At 59.0% G+C, this 26,156-nt stretch overlaps 2 protein-coding genes across 7 annotated transcripts; both read left to right on the plus strand.

Moving 5' to 3' along the window:
- The first annotated feature begins 265 nt into the window (after positions 1–265).
- GLI4 (GLI family zinc finger 4) lies at positions 266–7,478 on the plus strand. 6 transcript variants are annotated; one of them, XM_045521277.2, is made up of 5 exons: positions 794–1,093; positions 1,244–1,643; positions 1,836–1,994; positions 5,407–5,523; positions 6,404–7,478. In XM_045521277.2, the coding sequence occupies exons 2-5, from the start codon at positions 1,490–1,492 to the stop codon at positions 7,324–7,326; spliced, it is 1,353 nt and encodes a 450-aa protein (XP_045377233.1). In that variant the 5' UTR covers positions 794–1,093; positions 1,244–1,489; the 3' UTR covers positions 7,327–7,478. The 6 variants fall into 6 exon arrangements, with proteins under 6 accessions (XP_074208976.1, XP_045377239.1, XP_045377233.1 ...); XM_045521278.2 differs by lacking the exon at positions 794–1,093 and having other exon boundaries at positions 1,305–1,319; positions 1,509–1,643; XM_074352875.1 differs by lacking the exons at positions 794–1,093; positions 1,244–1,643 and adding an exon at positions 266–379.
- Positions 7,479–13,104: 5,626 nt separating this feature from the next.
- ZNF696 (zinc finger protein 696) lies at positions 13,105–25,634 on the plus strand. The gene is made up of 6 exons (XM_045521290.2): positions 13,105–13,122; positions 13,499–13,869; positions 16,188–16,247; positions 17,187–17,227; positions 20,111–20,215; positions 24,162–25,634. Exons 1-6 carry the CDS (start codon positions 13,105–13,107, stop codon positions 25,265–25,267), a joined length of 1,701 nt encoding a protein of 566 aa, XP_045377246.2. The 3' UTR covers positions 25,268–25,634.
- Positions 25,635–26,156: the final 522 nt, after the last annotated feature.

The following is a 26,156-nucleotide window of genomic DNA, read 5'->3' on the forward strand; positions in this document are numbered from 1 at the left end:
ATGGCCCTTCGTAGAAACACTCCGAAAAAAGCAAGAGCCCTCCGAGGATGATTCGGGCGGAACTTTTAATATTACCGACGGGAGAATTCCAGGGGGTAGAAGACCTTTGCTGTGGTATACAATCCAGCCCTCGCTGCGCAAGGAGGGATCCTGCCACACGAGCGCTGCCCTGAAACCGCGTGGACAGGGGACCGCGAGCCCAGGGGACGAACCAGGGGTGGCCGGCCTCCACAGGCCCCGCCCACCTCCCGGGGAGCCCCGCCTCGCGCGGCCACCGAGGCGGCAGTCCTCCGGGCGCCCAGAGCGTCCCGGAAGTGCGCGGGGCGGGGCGCGGGTGCATTTCCGGCCGGCGCGCGGGCGGCCACCTCCCGCTCGGAAGGTGAGTGGGATCCGGGCGGGGGCGCTGGCTACTGCCGGGGCGCCCGGCTCAGCACGCGCTCGCGTATCGCCCCGGCGGGCCGGGCCCCGCCCCCGCTGCGCCATCCCCGCAGCCGCCGCGACCCTGGCCCTCGCCGGGCCGAGGGGGCGCGGGCGGCGGGCCGCAGCGGGTGCCCTGGCCCCTGACGGTCGCGGGTGTCCGTTTGCGGGGCGCCTCCCCACGCGCCCGGAACCCCGGGACGCGAGCTGTCGTGATGCCCACTTTGCAGTTGGGAAGCTGAGGCCCAAGAGCTGCCCCTGGCCCGAGGGCCGCTGCTGGACTCAGCCGGGCAGCCTGCTCTCTGCTGCCAAGCGCCCCGAGATTGGGCCCTCTCCCACGGGGTGCAGGCTTCAAGCTGGGAAAGAGGGGGTGAGGAAGGTTTGCTCTTGGGCCCGTGGCGTTTGTGTCCCCTCTGCCTTCAACCTGTTGCAGCGGCGTGAGCATGGAGCCTGCACTCAAGAGTTTGCCCTGGCGTCCCTGTGTGACCGCCACCTCCCCTCAGACAGCCAGGGTAGGGGTGAACCTGCCCTTTCACAGATAAGTCTCCCGGAAACTAACCGAGTAACAAGTTCTGACATGGTGGGGGCGGTAAGGATCTGCACCTGGATGTCATGACTGCAGCCCCACCCCGTGTCCACCTACCTGGCTGCCAGTGACCCTTCCCGTCACTAGGAGGTGAGGTCGGACGAGGGCTGACCCCAGAGGCCTCAGCACTGTTGAGGAGCCCTGTTGGGGCTGCTTGCCTGCTTCAAGGAAGCAGGGACTGTCTGTGCTGTTGCTGGATGCACTTTACATTTTCCTTCCCCTGCCCCTTTTTTGCCCCAGATAAGGAATCCTACTTCATCACAGCGTGAAAGACAAATCCTTCTCACTTTGGACCCAGCTGTCTTGGCAAACCTGAGTAAAGAAAAGTGTCTTTGACCCCAAAAGAGGCTGAGGGCGCCGTGGGCGGGGCGGGCGTGTGGTGTGTCATGGCCGCAGCCTCTGAGGGCTCTGAGGAGGGTTTTCCTACCTGGAAATGTCCCATTAAGATTTATCCTAGAACGGTCACGCTCCAGCAGGCAGGGTTCAATGTTTTTGCCCTCCTCAGGGCCAGCGGCCCCCAGCTATGATATGGGGGGTTTTTCTGGAAGAACCAGCTTGCTTCTGTCTGTGGACAAGGCCGTGGGTTGGGAGGACACTCCAGACCTCTGCTGGGACGAGAGCTTCCATTCAGTTCCTGCAGGTGTGCTGGTGCTGTCCACGTGGTTATTAACATGCCAGGGATCCCAGTCACCTTTGAGCACTTTGTTCCTCTCACCCAGTGAAGGAGCCTCCAGCTCACCTGTGGCTGATTGACAGCTGACGTTGCCACGCTCATCCCCACCCCGCACATCCCTCTGACCCCCTCATCCTGCCATGGTTTTCATTTCCCCAGGTGTGCATATCTTCAGCAGGCCTTGGGGGAAGATGGCGGCCCTGGGGGACAGTCAGAAGCCCCTTCATGTCCTGTCCCCCATCGGTCTCGAGTCACCGGGGACACCTGGAGCCCACCACCACCACGAGGCCCAGCTTCACCTCCACAGTCATCAACATGGTACTTGTCCTGCCACCACGCTCCCTCTGTGTCACTGCACTGTCACCGTGGGCAGGAACTGAGGCAGCTCACTGGGTGCTAGGGCTCCTGCACCCCAGCGCTCAGCTCGGGACTCGGGCAGTGGTGGTTGAGGCTAGGGGTCAAGCAGTGTGAGCAGTGGCTCCCTGGGGAACAGTCCCCTAGATTGTGGTTCTTTGAGGGAATCAGAAAACAGCAGCCTCAGTGGCCAGGTCCTGTGTGACGGGAGCAAGTTATCTCAGTCTCCTCTCTGAGCTCTGCTCCCACACCAGGAAAAGAGTGTCCAGAGTTCTGGGCAAGCTGGTCTGGGTGGGGACCCCCAGGGACCTGCAGGGATGGAGCTGCCAGCCTTGCTCCCCCCCACCCCAACCCTGGCAGGATCTGGGGGTGTCGAAGTGGAAGTAGCCGACAGCTGGTTGGGGGATGACATCCAAGCTCTGTGGTGCATGGTGCCCCTCAACCCTGCTGGCACTCAGATGTCAGGGAGTCCCCAGGCTTCCTGCCATGGCCCACGTTCCACAAGAGGCCTGGCCTCACCCCTCTCACAGTCACTCTAGTCTCACACCACAGTAAGCTGGTGATAGCTAGGGTGAGGGCCCAGATGTGTCCCAGCCCTTCAGGGCAGGTCCCCACAGCCTGCACCACTGCCCTGAAGAGCCGGCACTGGGCCAGGAGCAGGGCCCACTCTGCCCAGTGTTCTCGCTCTTGGTTTGCCGTGGCTTTGCAGTGAGTGATGTGATGGCATCTGAGATCTGTTGAACAGCAGCTCTTCTGGGTGCCAGCTCTGTGCCACGGGCTCTGTGTGGATGGTCTTGAAACCCAGGGACAGTCCTCCCAGGTGGGCAAGGACAGATGAGGACAGTGAGGCCCAAAGAGGTCAAGGGGGTGGCGCAAGGTCACACACACCTGGATATACTGGGTCAGCCTGGGACTGGGCTGGGATTTCCTAGCGTGCCCTGTGCTGCGCCTGACTCCAGGAACCCTCCCACCCCCCTGCGTGGCCTTGTGGGCCGGCTGCGGCGTGTGGGTGGGCGTGGGTGGGGTGGAGCTGGGTGCCACTGCGAGGAGCCCCGACACCCTCCCCATGTACAATGTGTGGGCCTATGCTGAGTCAGCTGCTTCTCTCTCCACGGTAGTGTCAGGACTGACCCAAGGCTCCCAGCACCATGCCCTTCTGGGCCCTGCTGCCCGCCCCTTAAGCAGTCAGAGTTTGGGGGCCTACACTTTGCCTCCAGTTTCTCAAGTCACCGTCACACCAGCCTGGAAGTAGGAACTCCTGTCTCCATGTTTCCGATGGGGCCCAGGAAGCCCAGATATGAGCCAGTGGAGACTAGCAGGATTCAGACCACGTCAGTCTGACTCAGGCCCACACTGGGCCCAGCAAGCTGTGGCTCCTTCTCTTGGGGAGGCGAACCAGTAGGACGGAGGACTAGGGAGGGGCTGTTCTGCAGGATAAGAAGGCTGGTCCCCGGCATGCAAGCCCCCAACCCATGCAGAGGCTGCTGCCCCTGACCCGGTCTCCACTGACCACAGGCAGCAGGGGCCCAGAAGGCTGGTCTTTGGTCCTCTGAACCATATGTCCAGTTACCTGGGGGTTGCCCAGTGGGAGGGAATGTTGGCTATGGCCAGCAGCTTCAGCCCTCCCTGTGCTGTGCCAGAAACGAGAGGGCCCTGCTGGGAAGGGAAGCAGCCAGGGCTGACCCTAAGAGTGACATGGGGCCACTGGGCAGGCTTTGGAGAGGGCACCAGTGTAGAGGAGGAGGAGGGATGGAGTCAGGCAGGCCAGAGTGGGAGTCGGGGCTTCACGCCTCCCCATGAACACAGGCCTGGCCAACGTCTGTCCAAGCTGTTATCCAGGGCAGAGACCACCCCTCTCTTCCTCTGCTGCTGGTTTCTGCATTGTACTGGGGTCCACAGAGGCCTTTGCAGAAAAGACCCCAGGTTTCAAGTACCTGCCCAGGGCCCTCCAGCCAGGCAGGCCAGGATGTCTGGAACCCCAACCTCTCGACTTCCACCCCAGAGTCAGTGAGATGGGCCAGAAAGAGAGTTCGGGGACATTTACCCCAAGAAGCCCGGGGTCCCTCAGGCCTATCCGAGATCTGGATCCCAGTGATCTCCCACATCCACCCCACACACGTGGTCATTTCGAGAACCAGTTTCTAAACCCCTGTGGCTAAGCACAGTGCTGGATGCCAGGACTAGAAGGGTGTTGGGGAGCAGAGGGAATCCTTAGAAGGGGAGCCCTTTGTTGGCTGGAGGGGTGGAGGGAACAGCATGGGCAGAGGGGACTTGGCCTCGGCCCTGGGGTCGGGGCGGCACTGGGCATGAAGCTGGGGTCGTGCAGCGAAGAGCTGGAGGCCACCCCCTCCCTCAGCCTCCGGAGCAGGGAGGTCAGGCAGGTGGGGGTATGTGGAGGGCGCAGCCCCTCTTCTGGCACCTTTCAGAGATGCAGATGAGTGGAGTAGCCTGGCACAACTCCTTAGGGCCTGGTACCCAGCACTGCACCCACCAGAGCCAATGCTTCCAGAGTGCTGGAAAGTTTGGTCTGGAGTCCTGCAGCAGAAGGGGCAGTCTGTGGGCAAGAGCAAACGATGGAGGAGGGCTGGACCCTGGGGGCACACAGCCTGGAGGTGGGGAGGAGCCGCTGGCTGGGGGGCAGCCTTTCCAGGTGGATTCCTGCCCTGAGACCTGAACGCTACCTGTCCCCTGGCCGTCCCCTACCCCGGCTTGCCCCGGCTTACTCCTCCCCATGGCCAGGCCCAGCGACGCACTTTCTGTGCCCTTTTACAAACAAGGCAAACCGCTTCCAGCCAATACAGTGCCCACTGCCCACCCTGGAATGCCAGCCTCGGCAGCATGGCATCCACTTGAGCCCTGGGCCTGGGGACCTTGGCCACGGTGGAGCAAGCCTGTCACTGTAGCTAGTGAGGGCGGCCTTCCGAGTCCAGGCCAAGCTGCCCCTCCTCGTAGCCGCCCTGGAGGCGCCCAGCATCTGGAGGCGCAGCGCTGCGCTCTGTGAGAGGGCGTTTCAGGGCGGGGCCGCACAGGCAGGCAGAGTCACGGCCTCGGGCCGCCGGTGGCTGAGTGAGGGGGTGAGGGCCGCAGGCCAGAGAGGCCGGTGCTTCCAGGCCTGCCCACACTGAGGGGCTGGGAGGGCACTTGAACAGCCCACAGGTGGCTATTCTAGGACACACCCCCCCTCCGCTGCAGTGCAGCCAGGCAGTGTTTCAGGGGTCCTCACACTCAGGGAGACAGTGTCATGGTTCCCCATCTGCGGAACACTGCACCCCTTCCTGGCTCTCTGCCTCCAAAAGGCAAGGAAGTGTGTTGTGTGTTGGGGGTACAACTGATTCTAGAGGAGGGGGAGATGAGCCCAGCCGCCCTGTGCCTCCAGGCTTCCCCAGCTGCAGCCTTGAGGTGCTTTCCCAGCCACCCCAGGAGGAGGAGCTGTCGGACCTGGATCTCCAGAACGTGGAGGAGGTCCAGACTGGCAGAGACACCTGCTGGCCGGGTGAGTGGACAGAACCTGCCCTGCGGCCCTGCCCAGGAAGGCATGCATCCGTGGCTACCGCCCACCAGGCTCTGCACAGTGCCCTCCACTTTGGGCACCACCGCCGCCGGGCCCCAAGGCCCTACTTGTGCTTGACCCAGAGTTCACTTCTCTGCCCCACAGCCCTCCCCCTATTCAGTCCCAGTCTCATTGCTGACACACTCCGAGGCTGTGAATGCAGTCCAGGCCCCCACAGCTGCCTGCCTGTCTGGAGTGTCCAACTTGGCACCATTGCGACCCCAGGCTAGCAGCTGGGGAGTCATCTTGGCCCCGCAGTGTGGTGCCCTCAGCGTCCACTTGTCCTCTAAATCAAACTGTGGTCCCCTTCTCACTGAGGCCCGGCTGGGGCTTCACTAATCCAGGCCCACTCATTGTGTCCCTCCCCACCCACCCCTGCCTCTCTCCCCCAGAGAGGCCCTTGGGATCTCCCCTCGGGGTCTCCACCCACCTGGGAGATCCTGGAGGTGTCTGCAGTCCAGTCCCTGGGAAGTAGACACTCCCAGGTGGGCAGGGAAGGTGGGCTGGTCCCTGGAGGAGTCTACAGTGGCATGGGCCAGCAGAGCTGCAGGAGAGGCGTCTCCTTGGCTTTGAGGGGCGAATGGAGTGGGAGCACCCTGGGAACTGGAGCCTCCCTCCCGTGGGGTTCTGGACAGCATCCTTGGGAACAGGGGGCCTCGCTGCTCGGCTCTGAGTCTGAATCTCCTTCAGGCCTCCCCCCACTCTGGTCCCCGGCACAGTGGTGCTCCCTGCTGGTCACCTAGAATGGGACAGCGGGGTCCCTGTGGAGGGACGGTCTGGTGGGTGGCCAGGTGCTATCTGCCTCTTCCGTTTCCCATTTCAGATTCCGAGTCAGAGCCCGCGCAGGCTCTGTCGTCCCCCCACCCACACGGTCCTGAAGACAAGGTGGACCAGGACGGGGGGGTGCTGAGGACCCTTCTGCAGAGCCTTCCCCATAGACCCAAGTGTGGGGACAGCTTTGGGCCAGAGTCCAGCTTGGAGCAGCCAACAGGCCAGCCGCCTGGGGCCGGGCCCTGCACCCAGAAGAGAGGCACCTGGCGCCGGCCGCAGGGAGCCTCCGGGACGGATGGCGTCCTAGACCGGGCTGCTGAGCTGAGGGACAGCTTCGGTCTGGGTGTGGGCCCCGGGGCCCGGCCGGCCGGCCCACAGGGCGGGAAGCCGCACAGGTGTGAGGCCTGCGGCAAGAGCTTCAAGTACAACTCGCTGCTGCTGAAGCACCAGCGCATCCACACCGGTGAGAAGCCCTATGCCTGCCACGAGTGCGGCAAGCGCTTCCGTGGCTGGTCGGGCTTCATCCAGCACCACCGCATCCACACAGGCGAGAAGCCCTATGAGTGCGGCCAGTGCGGCCGCGCCTTCAGCCACAGCTCACACTTCACGCAGCACCTGCGCATCCACAACGGTGAGAAGCCGTACGAGTGCGGCGAGTGCGGCCAGGCCTTCAGCCAGAGCTCCAACCTGGTGCGGCACCAGCGGCTGCACACGGGCGAGAAGCCGTACGCCTGCAGCCAGTGCGGCAAGGCCTTCATCTGGAGCTCCGTGCTCATCGAGCACCAGCGCATCCACACGGGCGAGAAGCCCTACGAGTGCCCCGACTGCGGCAAGGCCTTCCGCGGCCGCTCCCACTTCTTCCGGCACCTGCGGACCCACACGGGCGAAAAGCCCTTTGCCTGTGGCGCCTGCGGCAAGGCCTTCAGCCAGAGTTCCCAGCTCATCCAGCACCAGAGGGTCCACTACCGGGAGTAGCGGGCGCAGGGGCCGTGGCTGGGCCACAGAGGGACGTGGGGCAGCGGCCTTGGATGGCGGGGAGGGCTCCTGCCTTCTCATCCTTACTGGCTGGCACAACCAGCACCACGTGCCATGTCCCGAATAAATTCTTTTTACTCGATGGAAACAGGTGGAAGGCCACAGGGTCGCTTCTCATCCCTGAGGGCTTGTCTCAGTAGAGGAGTGACAGGCCTAAGGGAGAGCCCACCGAGCTCACTGGGGACCGAGGCTTGGAGGCGTCAGGACTTACCCGGAGCCTAGCCAGGGATGGTCGGGCACCCCAAGATGGGTGTTTCCAGATGCAGAGACCCAGAGCGGGTCAGGCAAAGACAGGGCTGGCCCAGACCACCGGCTCTCACCTTGGGCTGCGATCTCTGATAATTCCGTTCCCTCCCATGTCTGGGAAGATGCGTGTAGTGTGTTCTCCGTGCAGCAAGCCCTCAAACCTGCTCTGTGCCTTCTCGCCCTGCCTCTTCACTTACTGTGGCTGCCTGAGGCCCACGAGCTTCAGGGGAGGGCGCCCCTGCCCAGCCTTAACAGCTGCCTGGGGAAGCTGGAGGCCCAGGAGGTTCCCCTCTTGACAGGTGTAGGCAGCTGCAGCTGGGTGGGGCTTTGGCCATCTTCAGATCTGCCCTGACTGCCCTGTAGCTCTCAGACCTCCAGCCCCTGTGGTAAAGGGAAGAGCTCAGCAGGGTGAGGTGCCTTCTCCCTGCCCCCCTGCTCCCCCCTGGACAGTTTTGAGACTCCCCCGGCTGAGGAGTTACTGGCACCTCGGGAGGCTGCAACTCTGAGTCCCGCATCCCCATTCTTCCTGTCCCCGTGATTCCGACCAGCGGGCCCTGCGGTTGGGCTGCTCGCCTCCCCGGGCTACACTCCCACGGCCCTGAGGCCACCGAGTGCTTTGGACTCCCCCACCAGGGTCAAGGCACCTTAAATTTTTGCTGGTGCACTATGACGCCCTAGAAGACGAGGGAAGCCCGCCTTCTCCCGACTCCCCTCTGTCCCTAATACTGCACGGGTAAAGTGAGGCTTCGGCCTTGGGGCAGCCAGGCCCCAAGCGGAGCGGGCAGGGAGCGGCAGGGGCAGCCTGTGCTCCAGAAAGGTCGTCCCGCAGCCTCAGCGCCGAGGCTGGACTCGGATGCCTGCACCACAGCACCGAGAGCAGAGCCCGGCAGTCCTCCACGCCATCTTGGGCCATCCAGAAGGTGGCGCACCTGAGCCAGAGCGCGGCGGCCGGGCTGGACCAAGCTGGAGGTGGGGCGGGAGCTCCCGGCGCGTAGAGCTGGCCGCCCCAAGCCTCAACGCCTAGGCGCCGGGCTGTCCTCCCTTTGCAGGCAATGCCGCGGACATGGCCTGGACGGCATGTGTGTTTGCGGGCTTGGGACGGATTCTTGGATTCTCGGATTCTCGAGCGTTGCGTCTGATCCACTTAGCACTTCCCGAGAACCCCTAGCGACTGGCAGGACCCAGACGAGGACTCCTCAGGGCACCCTCTCTACCTGTTGTGCCCGCCCGGGTTTGTCAGCATGTGGCTGAACAAGACATTATCTTTCTCGTCCCCTGACCGCTTCTGGGTCCGTAGGTACAGCCGGGAGTCTGTGCGCTGTCCCGCTACCTCGTGACTCGGGCACAGGGGTCACGCCCCACCTCCCACCCACCCTCCGGGCCGTTGTCACCCTCCTGTTCCTCCTCTGCGCTCTAGGCCTGCTCCTGAGCCTCTGTCCAGCCTTAGGCGAGAGTGTGTCTAGCTCAACCGCCACTCTCCTGCACCTCCCGCTGACCCTATTATCACCCGGGGCTGCTGCTGTCCCTCCTCCCACCCGGGCCTGGATCCTTGGCTCCAGCCTCGTGCTCTTCCCTGAAGTGACCCAGTGGTCTCTGGGAGACCAGGTTCAGGGTCCGCTGGATCTGATGCCAGCCCAGGCACTTACTGGCCGTCATGGTGCCTGTTTGCTCCTCTGGGAACAGGGACAGCAGTCTGTTGGCACTGCATAGGATAGTTGGCAGGACGGCTATAGAATCCTTTGCATGCCACCAAGAACACAGCAAATCTCCATAAGAGGAGCTCCTGGAAAGGCTCTGTCAACAACCAAGGACAGGCCAGGGACACTGGTAGTGGACAGTCTCAGCAGAAAGCCACCTGGGGCCAGGGCTGGCCACAGAGTGGGGGGGGGGGGGCACTGAGTGAGAAGTAGCAAGGCACCAGGGAAGCGGTCCCTGTGAATGTCAGAGTCCAGGAAGTAACCACTTGTGTAGGAGAAGTATCTGCTTCAGGTCCCAGAAATAAAGGCCCTAAAGAAAGGTGGTCCTCTGAGGAGCTTCTAGACCCCACACAAGGGCCCAGGAGCTGACTTAATCACCATCTTGGACTCTGAATACAAAGTATGGAGCAGGCTGCACGTGCCCGTGGGTCAGTAAATGATGGACAAAAATGAACCTTGATGTGGAGACTTTTCAGTTGGATAGAAGGGTTTTTATTTTTATATGAATATAAACAGTGTGGCATAGTGGTTAAGAAAATCTTCTTTGGAACTTAAAGCCCAACTCTACACTTAACCGTAAGGTTGAACAAGTTATTAGTCTCTCCAAATCTGTTTCCTAATTAGAAAAAAGATACATTGGTCAGGCTCTCCAGAGAAACAGAAGCAGTTGGAGAGGGAGGGAGGTAGATGCACAAGTCTTACTAGGAATTGACTCAGGAGACGCAGGATGTTGGAGTGGGCAGACAGAACCATAGGGTCCTCTACACACGTTTTCAATACCAGTGTTGTCCATGTGCTTGTCTTTTTCAGTTGCTATGCAACATTCCATGTGGGGCTCCCTCCATATCCCCAGGGTTTCAGTCTTTGAGAGACCCTAGATTAGTGATGGCCCAGAGTGGAGAGCCAACACATGGTCTATGGGCTCATCTGCTGTGTGCCATGTGCCCCTAAGCAAGCAGGCATGTGGGCAGGCAGGAAGGCTCTCCCAGCATCCTGGGACATTCACTCTACTTTGTAGCCCAGCTCTGCCACTCATTTCTCTGTCATCTTGGACAAGATACATATCCTCTCTGAGCCACATCGGTAAGTTGGCAACAATAATTCTATATCACAAGGTTTCTGTGAGCACCAAATTAGATCATTATGTGGAGAACCAGCAGAGCACAGGCCAGAATCAGAAGTTCACAGGTAGGAGTTTCTAACCCCCACCTTCCAACTGGAAAATAATACATCCTCCCTCATGATAATGTACTACATTTATTTATTTCCATATCATTCAGTCGATAAACCTTTCTTGAGCACCCACTCTGGGCTGAGCATGTGCCCACCTAGGCAGCTGCTTTCCACACAGCACAACTCACCCAACTCTGTTCCCGGCATGCAGCGTGGTGGTGGCCTGTGCACTGTTTTAGGATTAAACAGTCACTGGGGTCACTCAGTGTATCAGTGGTCAGATCCCCTGAGTTTATCTTTTACACCCAAGGCTCCAGACTAAACCAGATCTGGCAGGATTTTTCCAACTCCACTAGGGAAAGCTACACAAACTGTTCTTCCCAGATCCCCTCAGAAGGTGTCTCTGACTGGCTTTCTGAGCTAGAGGGGCCCAGGCTATATCTAGACCTCAGGAATGGGGTCTCTGTGTTGGAGGAGGGGCTGGGCTGGACCCAGACTGCTGAGGAAGGAGGATCTCCCAGGCTGGTGTCAGGGCTTGCTGAAAAACATAAATTCCCACACCAGGGCAGACAGATTCAGTAGGCCTGGGGTGCAGCCAGGGAATCACCCCCAGTGATGCTGACAGTGTGCCAGGGTTGGGAACTTCTCTGGTCTCATCTGGCCCCTCGAAGCAGGTGCACTTGCATAGGCAGTTGTCCAAGCCCTACTCAGACACCACCTGGACAGGCAACTGGAACCGCTGGACAACTCTGAATCTGTCCTTTAACCCCTAGCTGCTCCCAGCTCTGCCCTCCCGGCCTGTCATAGCCTGGCTGCACTCACTGGTAGGAAGAGCCCCCAGGATTTGAAGGTAGTGGTCACGCCAGTGTCCATCTCCTCCCCCTTGCGGTTCTTTTCTAAGCACTCAGTTCTTTCAGCTGGCCGCAGAGTTCATAGACTTCCCTTAGCAGTGGACGGTAATGTTCTCACCCCGGTCCAAACCAGCATGCACTATTCCTCCCCTAGACCCCTCCAACAAACCAGAACTCCCCTCCCCGCCCCCACCCCCATCGACTAGAGAGTCTTCTAGAGCCGTAAGTTGAAATAGTGTCCCTCGCTTGCTTTCCAAAGCCCTTCCTACGACATTCAGGCCCCACACGCCTGGTCCCCTTGCTCGTTCCCTTCCAAAGTCTCTGTCTCACCGACACCTCCGAGGCCCTATCGCCAGTCCAACCCAGCACCTCGGACAGTTCCAGGGACAGCCCGCCCCGCCCGGCGCGCAGGGCCACAGCTCGGAGGCACTCCGGGTCCCTGAGCCACTCCCCCGAGCCGGTTCCCTGGGCTGCTCCCTCGAGCCCCTCCCCTGAACCCGTCCCCCGGGCCAGTCCCCCGCCCGGTCCCGGGAGCGGGTCCTTCGAGCATCCTAGGGCTCCCGGAAGTGCCAGCGGCGCGGGGCGGGGCTTACTGTGGGCCCGGCACGCGCTGCCGGCTCCGGCTCCGGCTCCGGCTCTGGCTCCGGTTCCCGCGGGGTCTCAGTGGCCGGCGGGTGGGTGGTCCCGCGGTGCCGGTCGCTGGACCCTGCAGCCGGGCCGCCTGTGGACGCGGCGTCGTGCCCGGCCCTCGGGCCTTCTCTTCCGCCGCCTGCTCGCCACCTGGCAGCGCCCTCCGCACGACCAGCCAGCCGCGACCCCCGCCGCTCTCAGACCGCTCGGCCCCGGAGCTGTGTCCGCTGGGGAGGAGGGCGCCCCCCGCTCGCTGGGCACAGTGACCAGTTGGCCGTAGGCCAGGTTCCCGAAGCATGCTTTTCCCACCTCCTATTTTAAGGGGGTCCACCTGAAGATTTGAAAATCTCGAGAAAGGCCGAATTTCCCTTTGGAAGACTCTGAGCCTGGAGTGTAGGAACAGACCTGGCTAAGGCCAGGCCATGAGCCCCTGGGGAGAGTATCTGGCTCTGGGCCCGGCCCCACCTGCACAACTGAACCCCTCCAGGGATCGGCACGAAGTCTCGTCTCGCTGATGGCAGCGCTGTCATCCGCTGTGACCTCACCTCCCACTCTGCCCTCCAAGGGGACACAGCCAGGCTCTCCTCTTCCGGAGGCGGGGATCCAGGGACACGGTACTCCCTTCTCGAGCCCCAATCTTTGTCCCTTGGGCCACGGGCTCTGATTTTGACATCTCCTATCACTTGGTGTGCAGCCTCCTCTGGCTCTGCCCAGACCCCTACCCTCTGCCCGGCTGCCTCACCCAGGAATCAGCCAGGCCCCAGATCTCAAGCGAAACTGAAGGGATATTGAATTCAAGGAGCACAGAATTCAACAGAATTATTTCTGTTGTTGTTGCTTATTTTAACTTTAAGAGTTCGTTTGAGCAAAACTCATTTGGAATCAGGCAGCAGCGAACCGGAAGTGGTTAGGAGCGCCCCCAGATTTCTTTTCCTTAAACAGCGTTTGGGGAGTTCGTGCACCTGACCTTGATGTCTGTGTAACCCCATCACAGACAGAGGGCCTGCTTTCCTTTATCCCTTGCCACTGATTTAAATGAGATGATGTTGCCTTCCCCAAAGTCTCTCCGTGCTCTGGCTGAGCCTGGTGTCTTTTGCTGCCTCCCTTTCTGGTATCAGACCATGAGGACGGAGTTCAGAGTGAGGAGCATATTCCCAGGCAGGAAACCCTGGAGGAGGCAGAACCCCAGGGTGTCTGGCGGACAAAGCTCCAAAGGCCCCGGCCACAAGGTCAGGGACGTGCTGGTCCCTGCAGAAGCCATCGGGGCTCACAGGGACCGGCAGGGCTGCCACACAAGACCAGCACGCACCAGGCGATTCCAGAGGAGGAGAGGAACCGCGAACACGAGCCCAGAAGCAGAACCAGCCTCACCGCCAGTCTGGTGACCTGTCAGGAAGACTGTGCAGGAGGGAGCCCAGGTAGCAGTGACTCCAGCTGGCAGAGGCACTCAGCATCCAGCAGGTGTGGGAGACCCAGCTGGGAGAACAAGCAGTTCAGCCAGCTGTGCGCCACCAGGCCTCCCCACGCGGGGCCCACGTCCTGGAGCAGCGAAAGCCTCCTAGCGGAGAGAAGCCTCAGGAGTGCAGCGAGTGCGGGAGGGCTTTGGGGCGGAAATCCGACGTGGTGAAGCACCAGAGAATCCACACCGGCGGGAAGCCTTACGCGTGCGGGGAGTGTGGGAGGGCCTTCGTGCGCAGCTCATACTTTGCGCAGCACCTGCGCTTCCACAACGGTGAGAAGCCCTTTGTGTGTCCGGAGTGTGGCCAGGCCTTCAGCCACAGCTCCAACCTCATCCAGCACCAGCAGGTCCACACTGGCGAGAAGACTTTCCGCTGCCCCGAGTGCTGCAGGGCCTTCCGCCTGAGCTGGCACCTGATCCAGCACCAGTGGGTTCACAGCACCAAGTGAATTGAGGTGGCGGGAGGAGGGGGAGGTCCCCAGGGGTGCACTGAGCGCCTCTGCTGCACCGAGTGGACCAAGCGCTAGAGGGCGCTGTGGACGCCTTCTGCCCCCTGCTGGGGCTTGGGGGGAGCATCTGAAACTGGCCGGCACACCGTCTCCACCACCCCACCCCGGTCATCATGCCTGCGCCTGTCCCCTCGCCCCCACCCTCAGTGCGGCCTGTGCTGCCCTCTGGGCTTCCATGCGGAACAAGTGCGAGCAGAGTCCTGATCGGGGGCGGGACTGAAGATCGAGGCGGGAGAGCTGTGCCCTCTCTCTCTCTGGGAGACCTTGCTGTTGACAGGACATGCAGGGGAATGTAGGGCCTGAGGGTGCCGTGGTCCCTTGATGCGAGCCCTGGCCGAGGCCTAGACCAGGGCTGAGACATCAGGGACCAGCGCCTGTGGCCTGATTGTGAACAACTATCAGGCAGTCGATGGTATTTGCATTTTGAGGATTATTTTTAAAATAGGGCTACTGCGGGCAAAACACATGTACTGTCCAGCCCTTTGCAAAAAAGTCGGCTTGTGCTCAGGTTACTTATTCCCCAAGACAGTCACCTCCCTTTTATAGCCATTGCCCAGCCACTTGGCGCGCACTTAGCTATCTGGAGGGGGGGCGCGGAGCGCCGTGAGGGGCGGGGCGGGGCGCCGTGAGGGGCGGGGCGGAGCGCCGTGAGGGGCGGAGCGCCGTGAGGGGCGGAGCGCCGTGAGGGGCGGAGCGCCGTGAGGGGCGGAGCGCCGTGAGGGGCGGAGCGCCGTGAGGGGCGGAGCGCCGTGAGGGGCGGAGCGCCGTGAGGGGCGGAGCGCCGTGAGGGGCGGAGCGCCGTGAGGGGCGGAGCGCCGTGAGGGGCGGAGCGCCGTGAGGGGCGGAGCGCCGTGAGGGGCGGAGCGCCGTGAGGGGCGGAGCGCCGTGAGGGGCGGAGCGCCGTGAGGGGCGGAGCGCCGTGAGGGGCGGAGCGCCGTGAGGGGCGGAGCGCCGTGAGGGGCGGAGCGCCGTGAGGGGCGGAGCGCCGTGAGGGGCGGAGCGCCGTGAGGGGCGGAGCGCCGTGAGGGGCGGAGCGCCGTGAGGGGCGGAGCTGGAGCTTGTTAACTTGTGCTGGGCAGGACCGCAGCCCACCCAGAACTTCGGACCCGTGACTCGGAATTGAAGGTATTCCGGAAGTGGCCGCGGGGTGGAGCTAGTGCGGCTGAGCCCAGGTGAAGCACCTGGACTGCCAAGCGGCTGGCAGGAGCTAAGTCTCTGGAGGGCGAGGTTTAGTTTGAATGTTTGGAGTGTCGCTCGTGGGAATTGCAACCGTCCCAAACACCCAAGGTATTCCTCTTGGATGGTAAGGAAAGCAGTGATAAAGCCTCAAGACACAGGATGCCGACGGTGGGCTGGCGGGAGACCCGTGCTGGGAACCAGTCAGGGCTGCACGAGAGTCTCCGGAGGGCGACCTGGGCCCCGGGGATGGCGGGGAGTGCAGAGGTGGGAAGATCGTCCGCTGCAGGCACTGAGGCTTCGGGGCTGCTCCAGCTTATGCCCTTCTGTGGCATGCGCCCTGTGTCTGCACTCTGCCCTCTGCTCTTGCGTTCTGAAGCTATTTCTGGGCCCAAAGAGGTAACTGTTTGGCAGTGAGTGGGATTCAGACTACCTGTGTTCCTTCCCTCCTGGCCCTGCTGGTGACCAGAAGCCGCCAAAAGTCCTGTCTACTGAGTGCTGCGCTCGCCTCCCTTCTCCCAGGGGTGGCAGAGCTGCATGCCCCAGGGCTCTTAAACCTGGCTTTGTCAATAAAAGGGAAACGTGAAGAGCCAGCAGGCCTCGCCATCTCTGTCCTCCACCCACAGCAGCATTCTAGCGGTGCCTGTTCTGCCGGCCTGGCCTTGGAACAAGGGAAACCAACAGAGCGGAGCCCACTGAGCAGCAGTGAACATGGACCTCTGTGGTCTTCAGCCACGGAGATCTGCTGGCATGTCTGTTAACATCGCGTAGCCCTGCCTGGCACCACTGAGGCCTCTCAGCTCCTCTGGGCCTTGCCAGCGCTCTGAGGTCGAGGCCTGCACCCTTGAAGTTGAGCAGAGCACTATCCAAACGAGAGGAGCTCCTCTGCACTGTCTCAGGCAGCACACGGGATCGGGGGGCTGCTTCGGGAACCCGAGGAATCCAGGTTTTCTGGCCTGGATGAGCCTTGATGTCACCAGGTCCCCCGTCACCTCTCCGCCTCTCCTCTCTACAGCCCCCATGTGGCCTCAGGCTCCAACCGCTGACTGTCCTCCCCTAGGTCTGACACCATCTCAGCCCGGTGCTGCAGAGGCGAGAGACCTCTCCCCCACCAGCTTCGGTGAATACCCCTAAAGAGACTGGTCATAGGCCCCTCCTGGGGAGGCAGGGGAGGGGAGGGTTACAGAATGATCTAGGGGAACAGGAGAGGAGCACTCCCCAGAAGGAAGGGGCCCACAGGCCCCCCCAAGTGCACCCCAAACCTGCGAGAAAAGAAGGGCCAGTTCATATCCCGCAGGGGAGTCTCGCGGCAGTTGCCTGAGAACCAGCGGTACAGTGTGTTCTTTGCTTTGGAGCTTGAGCGTGTTTGACTTTCTCCACTTATTTTTTTTTTAATCTGTTCTCTTTTTTTTTTTTAATTCTTTTTTTAATCGTTTCTTTTTTTGGTGATGGGGCAGTAATTAGGTTTATTTATTTATTTTTTTTAATGGAGGGGCTTCATGCATGCTAGGCAGGCGCTCTACCACTGAGCCATGCCCTCCTCCCTAGCATTCTCCACTTTTCACAAGCTCATCAATGACTTCTTTTACTTCTATTTGTCACAATTTCACTTTTTTTGCCAGAATTTTTGACAAAACCCATTTTTCCCCATTGTGTAAACAGAATGCACTGCAGAAAGATTGGGAAATGGAGAAAGGTAGAAATCACTAGTCCACACCACATGGCAGAAATGTGCCTTTTAATTTTTTGTATCTATACAAATTATTCCCCCCAAATCTTAGGAATGGCCCACGTATGTTACATTCCTTGGCCCCATGACACTTCGGTGTGTATTTCCTAGACTCAAGGATATTCTCTTTCGAAACCACAGCGCAGCTGCCCAACCGGGGGAAGCTGATGTCGACACAGCGCTCAGCAAAGTGAGGCTTCTGATCCTGCTCATGGCGTTTTCCCTGTGACCCAGGATCCCACCAGTGATCATATCTTGCCTTTGGTTGCCACATCTCCTTAGGAATCCATAGTGTGGCTCAACTCCTCAGCTATTCTTTTCTCCCCACAGATGGTTTCTTCATTGCAAGGGGGAGAATGGTAACCCCACAGGTGAGACACCAGACAACACCAACTGTGTAATCAGAATGATCACTGGTCAGTGAGGAGCTGACGGACACCATGTCCCTCCATGTGACACCCAGAGGACACAGCGTTGCAGGATTCCAGCTGGAGATGCACAACCTGGACGCCTCCAGGACAGGACGGGGACAGAATGGGCGAAGGCTCAGAGTGAGGCAGGAGCGGACCTGGCGTGTTCTGGGCCTGGTGGCTGGTTTCACAGTTGGGGGAGTGGGAGGAAGAGGTGAGACTAGAGAGGCGGGTGGAGGCGAGGGGCCAGCGTCAGGCTGATCGAGGTAAGGCCAGCGGCCATCCATGCACTGGGCACTGCCGATGATGTGGAGCTCCAGGTTTCTAGAGAGCTGGCATCCTATGTGGCCAACAGCGAGGCCCAGCCCCGCTGCGAGGATGCCACACTCCCGCCCAGCATCTGTGCTTCTGTGTGGTGAGCGGGGTGGAAGCCAGAGTCCCAGATCTCCCTAGAGGGAGAATCTAGTAGAGGGACGTTGTCAAGGAGCAGGGGGCCGTGTCAAGGGGCTCTCTGGGCTGTGGGGTTTCCAGAAGCAGGTTAGAATGCGGAGGGACCACAGGAGTGAGTCATCCACAGGAAAGTGCCGGGAACACAGACCACTCGAGGGCCCTCTGGAGACGTGCCACTCATAGCCCAGGCCCCAGGACACGTATCTATGCTGTAAAGGTTTCTCAGCCGGGATTCAGCCAACACACGAGAGCATCCACTCTGCAGCAGACTTCAAGGCCGCATCCCCACCTCACCTGTGGGCAACAGAGAGCTCCCGGAAACACGTGAGCCTGGGAGCAGATGCTTCCCCGTGGAGCCCGCAGGGGAGACCCCAGTCCTGGCCAACACCTCAGCTGCGGCCTAGGAGCGACCCAGCACAGGACCCGGCTGTGCTGTGCTGGAAAGAAACTGAGATCATAAACGCGTGCTGTCTCAAGCCCTTAAGTGTGTGGTCATTGAAAACCGGCGTGAGGGAAACCAGGAGAAAGTGGCATCCCCGCAGCCGAGGGGAGAAACTGTGTGGCCGGAAGAGCCGCGGTGTCGGCCCCGCCGCGGCCGGAGCCCACCAGGAGCGCTGGGATTTCTGCGCGGCCTGTGGCTCATCCGGGGGATCTGCCTGCGGTTGCGAGGCTCTGGCTCGCGGGCCGGGGGTCCGTGGCTCCCTCCCCTCGGCGGCCTTTTTCCCGGGGAGGGGTCTCCACGGTCCCTTCGGTCCTGCCCGCCTCTTGCCCCGGGCGCTGCCCCTTCCTCTATCCATCCGCTCACTGCGCTGTCAGCTTGGTCACCACACCCCGGGTTACTTCCCGGACCTCAGGCCTGGAGCTGGCTGGGGAGCCGGGTGGCAGGGGAGGGCCGGGGGTGGTGGTCCCAGAGGCTTGGGGAGTGAGGACTTGCAGGGGGCGGGCGCAGGAAGGCGGCGGAACCGCCGCCCAGGGTCTCGCTCGCACAGTCAGGAAATCCGCCCCGAGACCGAGGCACGCCCCCTGCGGCCTCCAGGGCAGCTGAGTGCGAGGCCCTTCGGCGCCCTAGAGCGTCACCGGAAGCGCGAGGGGGAGGGGGAGCGGCGCTTCCTGGGGGCGGCGGAGCTGCAGGCGAATGGCGGCGGGCTCGGGGCCGGCAATTGAGCGACGGGAGAGGCGGGGAGTAAGGTCGTCTCCGGGCGGGACTCTGCAGCCGTTGTCTGTTCTGGGCTCTCCCCGCGGAAGGGCGAGCGTCCGGGAGGAGAGCGGAGGCGGGGCGCCGGCACTGCCCCCGGCCTTGGGGCGGCCTCGCGCGGTTAGTTCCTGAGGTGAAGTCGGTGTGACTTGAAGGCCTTTGTGAGCCGTCGAATTACCCGACAGCCCGGGCGGTTTCCCTCCTTCCGGCGGGGTGTGACGGGGCCTGTTTCCCCTAATCTTGCGCACAAGGTGCCGCTGGGGAGGGGGCACCGCGCGCAGGCGCTCCTGCCGCTGAGCTCTAACCCCCCGCCGCTGGTTTTAGGTCTTCGCTGCTTTCAGCGTGAAACCCATTTTAAATTACTTTTTAAATTGCAAATGAAGTAGGACAAGGTGGAGCATGTTTGGGGGGGATTTTTTGGTTTCTTTTTTCATTTGGGGGAGGGGAGACAATTATGTTTTTATTTTTTAACGGAAGTACGGAGGATTGAACCCAGGACCCCGTGCATGCTGAGCACGCACTTTACCACTGAGCTCTACCCTCCCCCCTGGAACTTATGTTAAAAGAATATATTGACTGCTTGTTTTTTTCTGTGAGTTATGTGTCTTTTACAATTTTTCATGGTCTCATGACTATATAGTGGTTTTATGTAGTTTATGTTTTATGAATCTTTATGTTGCATATCTGCCTCCCGTTTTGTTTTGTTCCTTTAAATCTGTTTTTTTTTTTACACTGAATACACCTGTGTCGTTGAATCTGTCAGACTTTGCCTCAGGTGTCAAGCTTGGCAGAAGCATTCCTCAGTCCACAATTGGGTCATTCAGTGAATCTTTTTTTTAGTTTTATATTTTTATACTCAAATCTTTAAAATTATCAGATTTTTAAATACATAAAACTTTCTCCAGACATTTGAGGACTGATTGAAGGTGCCGATTGGTTCCCGGTGGAGCTGAGGCCACAGCAGGCGCTGCCACACTTGTCTTTGCTGGGAGTCTGTTGAGGGCAGGATCGGGGGAGTCCTCATGGCCGAGACAGAGTTCCCGGAGGATGTCCCATGGAACGCTAGTTTCTGGGGTGTCTGTTTATTCAGGACCTTGATTTCTAGTGAGGTGGCTCCTTCAGGCCCCCTTCTCTGAGGGTACTCTGACCTCACCCCACTCTCTGTGACATTTTCTCCCCTTTCCATCTCTTTCACCCAGGCAGGTGTCCCCATGCTGGTGTTTCTACAGGAAGCAGCAAGCGGAGCCCCGACCTGGGTCTCCAGAACGCCACGGAGGGTGCTACCCTGATGGACACATGCACAGGTGAGGGGGACAGCCAGACCAGAGGACCGTCCTGGGGTCAGGGACTTGGGGACAGCTTAGGAATTGGGGCTCCCAAGTCTGGCTGCCACAGGGGTGTCATCGGGCTCGGGCAGCTTCCTACACTTCACAGCCCCGCCTCCGCTCTCCTGGCCACACTCCACTTCCCACTTTCTCTGGTCCCCCTGCCTGGAGACCTCTGAGAACGAGAATATATATATATGTATTTTTTATTGAAGAAAAGTTGAATTACAGAGCTGTGTTAGTTTCAGGTGTGCAGCAAAGTGATTCAGTTACACATATATATTATTTTTCAGATTCTTTTCCATTATAGGTTATTAGAAAATACTGAATATAATTCCATGTGCTATACAGTGGGACTTTGTTGTGTATCTATTTTTACACATAGTAGTTAGCATCTGCAACTCCCAAGTTCCTAATTTATCCCTTCCCCTTCCTTTCCCCCTTGGTAACAAGTTTTCTATAAGTCTGTTTCTGTTTTATAAATAAGTTCATTTGTGTCATACTTAGATTCCACATATATGTGATATCATATGATATTTGTCCTTCTCTGTCTGATTTATTTCACTTAGGATGATCCTGTCTGGGTCCATCCATGTTGCTGCAAATGGCATTATTTTATTCCTTTTTATGGCTGAGTAGTTTTCCATTGTGTAAATACACCACAACTTCTTTATCCAGTCATCTGTTGATGGACATTTAGGTGTTTCCATGTCTTGGCTATTGTAAATAGTGCTGCTATGAACATGGGGGTGCATGTAGCTTTTCGAGTTAGAGTTTCCTTCAGATATATACCCAGGAGTAGGATTGCTAGAAAATAGAATAAGTCTGTTTTTAGTTTTTTAAAGAACCTCCGTACTGTTCTCCATAGTGGCTTCACCAATTTACATTCCCACCAACAGTGTAGGAAGGTTCCCTTTTCTCCACATCCTCTAGCAGCTATCGCGTGTAGACTTTTTGATGATGGCCATTCTGACAGGTGTGAGGTGATACCTTATTGTAGTTTTGATTTGTGTTTGTCTAATAGTTAGTGATATTGAGCATCTTTGCATGTGCCTTTTGGCCATGGGAACGTCTTGGGGAAAGTCTCTGTTTAGATCTTTTGCCCTTTTTTTTTTTTTGTGCTGTGCACCAGAAATTAACACAACAGCTTTTGCCCATTTTTTTTAATGGGTTGTTCATTTTTTTGTTATCAAGTTGTATGAGCTGTTTGTATATTTTGGAAATTAAGCTCTTGTCGGTCACATTGTTTGCATATATTTTCTCCTGTTCCATAGGTTGTCTTTTCGTCTTGTTTATGTTTCCTTTGCTGTGCAAAAGCTTATAAGTTTCATTAGGCCCCATTTGTTTATTTTTGCTTTTATTTCTTTGGCCTTGGGAGACTGATCTAAGAAGATACTATGATTTATGTGAGAGAATGTTTTGCCTGTGTTCTCTCCTAGGAGATTTATGGTGTCTTGTTTTATATTTAAGTCTGTAAGCCATTTTGAGTTTATTTTTGTGGGTGGTGTGAGGGAATGTTCTAACTTCATTGATTTGCATGCGGCTGTCCATGCAAATCAATGAAGAGACTGTTTCTTCTCTGTTGTATATTCTTGCCTCCATTGTTGAAGATTAATTGATGGCAGGTGTGTGGGTTTATTTCTGGGCTCTCTATTCTGTCCCAATGATCCATGTGTCTGTTTTTATGCCAGTACCACACTGTTTTGATTACTGTAGCTCTGTAGTATTGTCTGAAGTCTGGGAGGGTTATGTCTCCAGCTTTGTAGAATGAGAATTAATTCTTGGTGTTGTTTCACCAGTGACCACCAGTGTCAGCTGGCCTGGGCTCAGCGTCGGTGACCAGGAAGAGTGGTGGGTGAGAATCCGGCAGGCCTCCCACCCACTAGCTATCTCCCTCGCAGGCTCCAGGCCCCTCTGTTCTGAGTATTTCAGGCCACATTTGGGGGCTGTCAGAGCTGAGGGTTTGTATTCAGTTTCCTGTTGCTAAATCATCACACGACCAGTGCTAGCCACCACTTCCCTCAGCAAAGACACGAACTCTGCCTGAGGTTCTGGTTCAGCAGCAGGAGCCTGGGGAGACTGACCATGGCTGCAGAGCACACCTGCCCTTTCCCCCCTTAAGGTCACAGAGCCCCGCGCCAGGTGACTCTGCCAGCTGTGTCCTTGCGTGTCATCCCTCAGGGTGTGAGTGGGGGCTGTAGTCTCCCTCCCTCATCTGGGCCCAGCCCTGACCAGACCGGCTCTTCAGTCTCTCAGTTTTGGACTAAATAATTTTAGCAAATGCCACCATACACAGAGTGTACGGAAAACAGGTTACTCGTGATAAAACCACCCACTTTGAAAGGGAATAAGGAGAAAGCGTCGTCTGGGCTGCTGGCCAAGCACACATCCCGAGACGTATGGCCCGCGGGGCAGGGAGTCTGAAGGCTGGAACTGTGCCAGGGATGGGCTGCTTGGTTAGGACGTCAGGCAGCCCAGGTCAGCCCTCTGGGACAACTTCTGTCAGGGCCTCTCACACGGGCACTGTGGAGTGGTGGCTTCTCTGTTGAGGGGCTCCTGTGCCTTCCGGGGTGCTGAGCCGCATCCCTGGCTTCTCCCCACTAGGTGCCAGGAGCACCCCTCCTGGTTGTGACACCTAGTGTTTCCAGGCCACACGTAGCTGGGGCAGACTTGTCCCTGCTGAGAACAGTGCCCTTCAGGCCCCCGAAGGCTGTCACCGGCAGGATTCCGAAGCACAGGGCTGCCTGCTGGTGCTGGTGATTGTCTTGGGAGAGAAGCAGCTCCTAGGACCTGAAGCCTGGCCTGGTGAAGTAAAGTGTGTGTGGCTTCATTTTAATTTTGAATAACTTTTTCATAACCAATGCCTGTGAGATAGTTTCTTGAACTTCCAAACCCCAAGGCCAGGGCTGGGCCTGCCCAGAAGACTCCTGTTCTTTAGCCCCATCTCAGGGGCCTCTCCCCATTGCCTGTTGCTCAGCTTAACACCGTGCTTGCTGGGGAGTCGATGGAAACGCCTGTGGGCGCCTGTCTGCTCCCGTCTGCCTGGGAATGGCATCCTTGTCTCCAGGCCCGCTCCGCAGGTGTCCTGAGCCTGGCCACTGCAGGCTTCTGAGCGTTTGGCTGCTCTGGTTCAGCTGTCTGGGCTCCTGCCCGTAGACGGAGGGGTTTTTTCTTAGCCTGGTTGGTGCGCTCGCCTTGGTGGCCTTGTACTGAGCCACCTCGTGAGTGTCCCTGGCTCACCGCCCAGGTGGGTAGCACCTGTGATAGGAGAGCCCTGTGGAGGTGGCAGTAAGCACCCCGCATTTGAGCGCGGTTTCGCTACCACGTCCCTGAAGCTTTTGTCTAAATGGGCATGTGCCCAGGGGCCAGCGGGGCCTTGTTTAACCAGCTGCTCTGCTCAGCAGTCAGGACCGAGGGCCCCGCCTCAGCCCGCGGCTCCGTCGTCCCTCGACGGCTGTTGCTGGCGCTTCTACTACTCTGAGGAAGGGTCTCTGCCCTTGGAGGTTAGGGTGTCCAGGGAGTCTGGGCCACAGTGTCATCTCGGGGAGCCCGGGCCTGCGCCTCCCATACCTCTGCTTCGATTTCATCCTGCTCTGCCGCCAACCAGCTTTCTCTGTGTTCCAGGCGATAAAGCTGAGCCGGGGAGTCCCCAGGGCCTGGGGGTCGGTCTCCCCTACTCCCGTGGTCAGGCAGCTGAGATGGAGGCTTGGGCCTTTTCTGGAGTCACAGGGCAGGACCCTGACCAGCTTTCCTCCAGTCCTCGTCCACTCCTGGGCCCCTGGGTGTGAGGAGTGGGAGACAGGGCGGCAGGCATCTGCTGCACGTGGACTCTGTTCCCCCGTCGTCACCGCCGCTCTCCAGTGGCGCCTCGTGTCGCTGACGGTGCTGTGCTCTCTGAGTCATGCGTCTCTGCCATCTCTTCCAGCGTTCCTGGCACGGGCACTGGCGGGTGGCCAGGCCCCCAGCTGTGCTGCAACAGCTGCTGAGCAAGGTGCTCAGAGCACGGGGCTGATCCCAAGGCGGGCGGCTCTGGAGGAAGGTGGAAGCCGTGGAGAGGCTGGGCTGGGACTGCCACAGCGGCCTCCCCTGGCACTGGGGGTTCCGGACCCTCGTGGGAATGAGGATGCTGGAGAGGGGCCCAGGGGCTCCCCTTGGGGACAAGCTGTTTACGAGGAAACTGGAGGGCAGAAGGGCCACAAGACCAGCACATCCAGGTCAGAGGTCACCCTGGACACACGCTCTGCGGCCTGTGGGAGAGGCCCCTGGAAAAGACGGCCTTATCAATGTGGTTCCTGTGACAGGAGCTTCCAGTGCTACTCGGACGTGGTGAAGCACCGGAGCATTCACTCCGGGGAGAAGCCCTATGAGTGCGGCGAGTGCGGGAAGGCCTTCATCCACAGCTCGCACGTACTCCGGCACCAGCGCACCCACAGCGGGGAGAAGCCTTACGTTTGTCCGGAGTGTGGGAAGGCCTTCAGCCAGAGCTTCAACCTCATCAGACACCAGAGAACTCACACCGGAGAGAGGCCGTACAAGTGCGCCGAGTGTGGCCGGTCCTTCAGCCAGAGGTCGGACGCGGCGAAGCACCGGAGGATCCACACTGGGGAGAGGCTGTATGCGTGCAGCGAGTGCGGGAAGGCCTTCATCCACAGCTCAAACGTGGTCCGGCACCAGCGGACTCACCACGGGGAGAACCCCTACGCGTGTCCAGAGTGTGGGAAGGCCTTCAGCCAGAGCTCCAACCTCATCCAGCACCAGCGGGTCCACACTGGCGAGAAGCCCTACTCCTGCCAGGAGTGCGGGCGCGCCTTCAGCCGCAGCTCCTTCCTCAGTGAGCACCGGCGCATCCACACCGGGGAGAAGCCCTACAAGTGCGGGGAGTGTGGCCGCGCCTTCAGGGCCCTGTCAGGCTTCTTCCGGCACCAGAGGATCCACACCGGGGAGAAGCCTTTCCACTGTGCCAAGTGCGGCAGGGCCTTCCGCCTGAGCTTCCACCTCATCCAGCACCAGCGGGTCCACGGCCCAGAGTGAGCCTGGGCGGTCTAGCGGGACAGAAGATTCCAACAGCAAGATGGGTGGGGAGGCGTTGGTGAGGCCCCTCGTTTTTTGGCCACAGCCCTGGGCCTGTGTGCTTGCTGCTGCAAGAAGATAGACAGTAAAGCCATCCCGTGGTCAACACCACAGCCCATGTTGGGGGCACTCCTGCCTTCATCCCCTACCACCTGGCCAGGAGCACCAGGAGAGAAACAGGAGCCTGGGGGAAGGCAGCGCCATAGAGGGGACCCAGGTGTTCCCAAGGGAGAGACGTGACGGTGCCAGGTGCCACTGCAGTTCATTCATTTCACTTCCATAGCAGTGGCTTTTCTCCTGAAATACAATTTACACACGGTGAAATGCAGCTCTTAAGTGTTGGCTTTGAGTTCTGACAACTATAACGTGCTTTGACCCTGATGAGCACCACGCTGTCAGGACGCAGCCAGCGTCCAGCACTCCGGGAAGCTTCCCTCCGCCCCTTCGGGTCAGCCCCTCACCCTCGGAGGCAGCCAGTGCTCCCATTTGTTTCTATAGCTTTGCTTTTTCTAGGACTTTATATAAGTGGAGCAACATAACATACTCCTCTTTGTCTTTTTCCTTTAATGTTTTTGAAGTTTATCCATTATTAGTTTTGGGTTTTTTGTTTTGTTTTTAGCTTCATAGCACTTTTGAAAAGGCAAGAGTCACTTTCTGCCTTGTATCAAAGTTGTATGTTTATGTCTGTGTCGTCCTACCAAAGCGCATGCTCCTGCAGTGAGAATTCCTTAGCCCAGCCCGGATGCTCCTCTGTGGCGGGCACACCTGTAAGTCCGTGAGACGCGCAGGGCCTGGCCAGAGAAGAGGTCCTCGGTCACTGGTTTTCACCCCGCTCTGGAGGATGCAGAAC

The sequence above is a fragment of the Camelus bactrianus genome, chromosome 25 (genome assembly GCF_048773025.1).
Source record: "Camelus bactrianus isolate YW-2024 breed Bactrian camel chromosome 25, ASM4877302v1, whole genome shotgun sequence".
Lineage (NCBI taxonomy): Eukaryota > Metazoa > Chordata > Mammalia > Artiodactyla > Camelidae > Camelus > Camelus bactrianus.